This window comes from Cyprinodon variegatus, unplaced genomic scaffold (genome assembly GCF_000732505.1).
Source record: "Cyprinodon variegatus isolate N-32 unplaced genomic scaffold, C_variegatus-1.0 Scaffold1138, whole genome shotgun sequence".
In the NCBI taxonomy this organism is placed as follows: Eukaryota; Metazoa; Chordata; class Actinopteri; order Cyprinodontiformes; family Cyprinodontidae; genus Cyprinodon; species Cyprinodon variegatus.
Genome location: NW_015151591.1, coordinates 90,235 through 97,462, shown reverse-complemented (window position 1 = coordinate 97,462; position 7,228 = coordinate 90,235). Strand labels below are relative to the sequence as shown.

At 46.7% G+C, this 7,228-nt stretch overlaps 1 protein-coding gene across 1 annotated transcript in view; it reads right to left on the bottom strand.

The window, feature by feature from the left end:
• Positions 1-196: 196 nt before the first annotated feature.
• Positions 197-7,228, bottom strand: part of il17rd (interleukin 17 receptor D) — a 43,358-nt gene continuing 36,326 nt past the window's right edge. The window contains exons 11-16 of the mRNA XM_015400726.1: positions 6,450-6,634; positions 6,257-6,372; positions 4,795-5,040; positions 4,216-4,710; positions 3,881-4,131; positions 197-1,151 (exon numbers count right to left, since the gene is read on the bottom strand). Of these exons, the coding sequence (XP_015256212.1) occupies positions 1,039-1,151; positions 3,881-4,131; positions 4,216-4,710; positions 4,795-5,040; positions 6,257-6,372; positions 6,450-6,634 (1,406 nt within the window). The 3' untranslated portion in view covers positions 197-1,038. The remainder of the gene's footprint in view (positions 1,152-3,880; positions 4,132-4,215; positions 4,711-4,794; positions 5,041-6,256; positions 6,373-6,449; positions 6,635-7,228) is intronic.

The following is a 7,228-nucleotide window of genomic DNA, read 5'->3' as shown; positions in this document are numbered from 1 at the left end:
ATGCAATCAGCTGGTTTTCCTTAGATAGAAAACTTTGAATCAATGTGACTGGATGATCTGGTGAACTGGAAAGTGACCTGAGATGACGTGTTGTGAATTGGAGCTATAGAAATAAACTGAATAGAATTGAAAATGAATTTTAGTGAAAACCTCTGATTAACACTCAGATTCTTGATTCATAATTCTATTTTTGTAAAGTTGAAAACTTTTATTCTCACAGATAAAACTTTGTGTGTCACATATGAGCCAACAGGGAACAAATAAAAATCCTACATTTATTCAGCTTTTTTTATTTTATCGGCAGCTATCTTACTCCATACGTCCATGTGAAGCACAGAGAGCCTAAACAGGCTGAATGATGTAGCTACATTAGAAATAAAACAGAACCAGGATACAAAAATGTAGAAACAATATCTATTCACAAATCTGAGCAAAGAATAAAAAAACGCTATTTATAGTATATCACATTAGCAGGTCCTGCCCCGCTCTCACACCCGCTGCTTTCATTCCAGTCAGATCTCAGTTATGACAATTCTCTGATGGCGCTTTAGATCTAAATTAGCACCCATTTAAAAGTTAAAGGCCAAATATTTAGAGTTTAGCGGTTTTCAGTCGCCGGCGTTCAGATGAACATCAGACAGTTCTGTTGCGTTGTAAACTGATGCATCTTCATGTTGAGGCACCTGCTGCGTGTTGCTGACGAGTTTCTCCATCACCTTCATCCACAGGTGCTTCAGCATCAATGTCTCTGATTGGCTGGAGCGCCTGCAGATCTTTCCTGGAGGCGGGTGTTCGGGATGCTGTGTTCAAACCGCCCCCTCAGGAATCGGTGAGATCAGTGGGTGGGGGTGCGACCATGACGGCACAGATGTTTGTGTTCTGGGCTCCCACCTCCCACTACTGACCATCTACCAGCAGCTTCCTGCTGACTTCAGCCCCTCGGGGCCCTTCAAGTCCTTCCGGTCCACCTCCACATCCATCACAGCACCTGAGAGTCACTTCTTCTGCTCCCGTTCCCCCAGCGGCCGGCAGCATCTCCTACAACGAAGCTGCGTGTGCGTCGCTGTGCTCCAGGTGGTGATGGTGGTGCAGCTGAGCTTTGCTGGCGGCGCTGCAGTGAAGCGACACCACCGTCGGCAGCTCTTCGTCACCTTTAACAGAGACGACACCTTAGCGTTAACAGAGACGGCTGTTGGAAAATCACTGAAAGATATCAGAAAATATTCAAATCTAAAACTAAAGGAAGACAAACGCTTTGATAAAGTTATAGAAATCTGAAAGGAGTTTCATAGATCTGTAATCAGTCCCCAATGATCAGATAAACGTTAATCAAATTCAGAGCAAACATGGAAGCTCAGAAGACAGCCAATTAGCATGATGTGGTCGTAAACTGTCATCCTCAAAGGCTGGTGTCCTGTAACCTAGAGACGGGTCTGAAAAACGTCACCCACATGGCTAAAGCCAGGCGTACACTGTGCGATTTTTTTCAATTGTTACACGCAGCTACTGCTCACACTGTGCGACTAATTGCGGGGTTTAGTCGTACAGTGTGAGTTCACAGCTCACGATTTATGTTCGATCCGACGCTCTGATGCGATCTACCTGCTCACACTCTACATCTAAAAACCAGGTGGGACTCAGCTCTGCAGTGAGATGGCGCTACTCGGACTCGTCTATCTGGAAGCCAAACCAGTAGAAGAGGAACATGAAGCTCACTAAAGTGAAACGCGCTGCCTTGGATATTTGGGCAATTTAGTGCTGAAAGCCCTAAAAAGAAAAGGAGACGACGTATTTGGAGAAAGACATGGCTGAGCTAACGTGGCTACTACGGTCTGTCTGTTTGACAGAAAGAACTCCATTTCACTCATTGTCCCCCGCCATGCTGCTGGGTTTACATCTGAGAGGAAGAAGAAGAAGAAGAATCCTTGTTTGCCCACTGAGAGATTTGCCCACGACGGCCGGGAAAAATCAAACATGTTTGATTTTCTCCCGACCTTACGGTTCCTGATCAGGAGGTGATCATGAGAGGCTGATCGCCCCTCGTTACCCCCTGTTCACTACACGACTCATGACACACGATCAGGCTGAAAGTCGGCCCGATCGAAAGATTCTCGCACCGTAAATTGCACAGTGTACGCTGGGCTTTACCTGTCTCACTAGCATTCTAATACATCAAAACGTAGCTCAGAGCTACTCTACCCACATCCTACCTCCTACCTGTTAAATCCTACCTCCTACCATCTAAATCCTACCTCCTACCCGCTAAATCCTACCTCCTACCTGCTAAATTCTACCTCCTACCTGCTAAATCCTACCTCCTACCCGCTAAATCCTACCTCCTACCTGCTAAATCCTACCTCCTACCTGCTAAATTCTACCTCCTACCTGCTAAATCCTACATCCTACCTCTTAGCTCCTTAAGGACTGGTTATCCTCCTGCAGCAGTGTGTCTCAGTGAGGTTGTTGCAGATATTTTTTTATTTATGTCCAATATTGAAGCAAGGTCTGCGCTATCTTATTCCACGCCACAACGTTGAGAGGGCCAATCAGGAACTAGCTGCGGGTCTAGATACGGCCGAGGCGGTCAGGAAGTGGGGGCAAGTTTGTGAGACAACGGAGGGACATGAGGGCCAAAAAGAGCGGGGATCCAGGTGGAAACAGGGTCCCAGCGTTCTCGCGCACCTCGCTCTGCTAGCTGCTCAATCGTTTTCCACAACGGCGGTCAGACAAACAGAACAAGCCGGTAAGGAACCAAACAGGAAATACGCATAGAGTAGAGCGGACATAGAACTAACCAATCAGAGGCCTCCTGTCTGCGGTCACCTACAATTTTGGAGAGGAGCAGCAGAGGGTCTTCAGAAGGGGCGGGGCATATCTGCGTTAACTGTGACACTCATGCAGACCACCTGGTTTCTGCGTATAAATCCTACCTCCTAAATCCTATCCCTATTTACTAACTCCTGCCCCCTAGCTCCAGATGGAGGGATATTACTGATGCTACTGCTGGTCTTCCATTTTCTTCCAATAAATCCTACAGTTGATCTGTTGTAGGTTTACTCTGGTTCCGGTCCAGCTGTCTTTTCCGTGGTTGAGTTTGGAGTACGGCGGTTTGAGGCTGAGGAGCCCCTGATGGAGAAAACAAGTGGAGGACAGAGGAGCTCGTTGAAGGAGAAGCTACTGAGGGGCAGACATCTTACTTTTTTCTAGATCAGCAAATACTTATTTTCCACAATTTGCTAATAAGTTATTTCAAAATCCTACAATGTGATTTCCTGTATTTATATTTTATTTGTGAACCTATGATGAAAACTACAAACTTCTCTCAATTTTCTAACTGGGAGAGTTTCCACATTCAGCGGCTGACTGAATACTTTATTGATTGGCCGACCTGTGCTGGGTGGCTTCTCAAACGGTGGGATGGGACAGATCCTGCTGCGTTTGTGAGCAGATAAATACTGCGAGGATTCAGCCTGCAGCGCCAGAAGAACGGAGGTAAATCCAGGAGGACGTTCGAAGCTGCAGATGGACCTGAGACTTGCAGCTGGACAACGACGCACAAACAGCCGGAGCGTCAAAGGAAGCGCTGACGTTCAGGCGTTAGGATGGCCTATTCAAAGTATAAACCTAAAAATCGTAGAAACCGACCTTTAAAGGCATTTTCCAGGTGATCTGACTGTGAACCTAAACCTGCAGCCACAGCCTCAGGCTTCTGGACCCACTGACTCTGGGCTTAAGCCGCAAACACACACCACACTTTTCAGATTTCTCAGTGTGAGGATTGTTTATAGATTGTGTTTGTCTTATTTTCTTGTTTTTCCACTTATTCGATAACATTTCTGTGGTTATAATGCTGTAAAGATGTAGAGTGCGGCGGCGTTACCGAGTCCAGATGAAGACGATTCGCTGTCTGCCAAGGAGGCGGAGTCCATCTGGTCTTGCGACAGCCCCTCCATCAGAGGTATGGACAGCTCCGACGACGGGACGGACGAATCGTATATCCCAGAATCGCGAGGAGGAGGGACCTCCGGACCAGTGCAGCCGTCGTCCTCGGTGTGGCCGGACGCAGGACACGCCTCCTCCTGAAGGACACAGGGAGCCGAGGAAGACTCTCCGGATGCTCCGATGGACAATCTGCCGAGAAGAAGAAAAGGAGCTGAACTGATGAAGGTCTGAACTGAACGGCGGGAAAATGTCAAACCAGACGCTCGTCTCCACCTTGGCGTGGATCCTGGGATGGATGTAGAGCAGTGTGGGAGTTCTGGACTGGGACTACGACCCGGACCGGAACCAGGGGCCAGCAGGAGCACGTTCCTCCTCGCCACTGCATCCACTTCCTCCAGCGACGGCGTCCTGATCAGCACCTCGTTCAGCACCAAGCCCGAGTCGAAGCGCCGCTCCGGCTGAAGCCCCGCGGAGCAGGTGGGTTCTGGAGGAGAACTCGGACCCGGGATGGCAGGAGGCGGAGCCTCTTTGGAGGAGGAGTCTGAGGGAGGCGCGGCTGCAGGAGACAGCTGCTTTTCAAACCAGTCCTGGTTCTGGCTGATGTGCTGGTGCATGTTGCAGATGGACACGTAGAGCGAGCGTCCAGATTTGCTCCTGAAGTAGTTCCTCCTGGAGATGTTGAGCGGCGGCTGCTCCGGATCGGCCACGGCGGCCTGACTGGAACGGAGGCGACTGTAGAGCTGCGGCAGCTGATCCATGAGCTTCAGCCTAAACCACAGGAAACCAAACAGCCTGTTAGGAGCGCTCCCGTCCACCGGGCCAACCCGCCGCCGCCATCAGCTGCGTTTCTACCTGGGAGCGACACTCAGCGCGGTGGGGACATCGCTTTCGGTGGAGTAGTCAAAGTACACGGCCAAGAAGCGGCTCAGCTCCTGACCGCCGCCGTCCTGGCTCTGCTTCGCCATCCGCAGCTTCTCCGCTATCATGGCCACGGCCACCACGAACAGATCACGGTGAGACCCGCCAGCGGGGGAGCTGCTGTTACCACAGCGACCAGCCGGCGTCTTCCCTTTGCGACTCTTCTTTTCAACGTGATGTCTGGGATGATGCGGTTCAAAGAGCAGAAGTTAGCGGGATGTGAGAAATATGACATCATTATGGTTTTTATAGCTTAAAACCTCAAAAACTGATCTTTAATTTCAAGAATTTAATGAGGTGATTTGCTAATAAAATTAGTACTCTTACCCTTAAAATATGATACTTGGATATTATACACATTAAATGTAAATAATTTAATTCCTTTTGGCAAATTGTCTCACTTTTCTTCTAACAACAAACACTAAAATAAACAAGTTGGCCAACTTGTTTATTTTAGAGTTCATTTTGCTGAATATCCAAAAATGAGATTGATTAAAGATCCTATTAGAAACCACGTCATTTACTTAAATCCAACAGTGTTTTAGCAGCATCTGGTGGCCAGAAGTGGAACTGCAGGGGAAAACGTCTGAGATTTATGGAGGGAATTTTGTTCCATAATTGTTAAAAGCAATTTTTTCGAAATGCAAACAATAGAAAAAGAAAATGTAATTCAGAAATGGAACTTTGAAAAACTCTTTCTCAGATTTAGCTTTATGAATTAGATTCTTCTTAAATAAAAATGCATCATCGCTTCACTCTGAAACGAGGCTTCGCAGCATCAGCTGCATGTCCAGCATTTTCTGCAAGAGCTTTTTCCACGCTGACATCAGACTGTTGAATTCTAAACTGAACTCTGCATCACACATGCATCATTATTTTGCACCACCAACATTGCCGAATTTTATAATCCTTTTAAATAAGACACAACTAAATGTTGTCTTAAAAGCACCCTATTATTTTGCACTGTAAATAATGGTGCAAAAAGGCATTCATATGAAAATATTCAGTAAATTGTTTTCTTTTTTTCTCCTATATTGTTACATTCTGATCACTGCTGCATGTTAGATTGTAATCTTATCTCAGTCTAACTGCAGTATCATTACACTGTTGTAAGCTGTATGCAACAACATTTCATTTTATGTACACTGTGCATACAAAATGACTAACTTTTATCTAAGTCTCCTCACTACAGATATATATAAAAAAAATTTGAGTAATATATAAAGCACATAAAAGAAAATATAAAAAGAATAATATCTTACTAAGTGGTAAAATAAATTTCAGCAAAATATGTTCTTAGCTGCAACATTAATGGAACAAAATTCAATCCCTTTAAATTCAGCCAGTTTTCTCCCAAATACATTTCAGACACAGAGAGCCATAAAGGGGGCGGTACCGGAGGCCTTTAGAACAGACGGTGATGATGAGGTTTGCTTCATCCAGCTGTCGGCTCAGCCACGACATCTGACCCTCCTTGCACATCTCCAGATGTTCCCACAGGTCCAGCACCACCTGCATCCAGCAGAGCAGAGCTCAGTAAACAGCATCTCCACCTCTCTGGGTCATTTCACACGTTTTCAGGGCCTCACCTCGCAGCCACAGAAGTCCTGCAGGAAGTAGGCAAAGCTCTGGATGACACTGGTGTGTTTGGAGCCGTCTCTGTTGGAGTAGCAGATGAAGACCTTGGGGCGTGGCCACGGCCGCTCGCTGTTCAGCGCCGCGCTCTGATTGGACGACTCGCTGCTCTCCTCGTCCAGCTGACTGTAGATGTTTTCTAAAATCAAAACATCGCGTATTGAGTTTTTCTTATTGACCAAATACTTATTTAGCACCATATTTTACTGACCAACTCTTGAAAATCCTACAATGTGATTTCCTGTATTTATTTTCCAATACTGCCTTTCTCTCATCAAGCAGGACAATAATAAGTTTCCGCTACAAGCTGGATCGTCGCGAGATCTGAGTTTTCAGTCTCAAAACAAATCCATCTTGAAAGACTTCCACTAATACGTCCGTCTTGTAACAACCACCAAGTCGGACCAATGAGATGCCAGCAGTGTATTTTTGGGGCGGGACATGTAGGAATCTGAGCAGAGTGGTGTCTGCAGGTCAGTGCAGTGAGGAATGCTCCGATCTTTATATTGGAAAAACCAAACAACCTCTCCACAGACGCATGGCCCAACACAGAACAGCGCCCTCCTCTGGACAAGACTCTGAGGTACATCTATACCGGATGGACAAAGGACATTCTTTGGAGGACCAGAATGTTCACATTTTGGACAAAGAAGACAGGTGGTTAGAGAGGGGCGTGAAGGAAGCTGCTGGAGGTTTCATCCTGTTCAAAGGGAGTTTTTCCTCTCCACTGTCG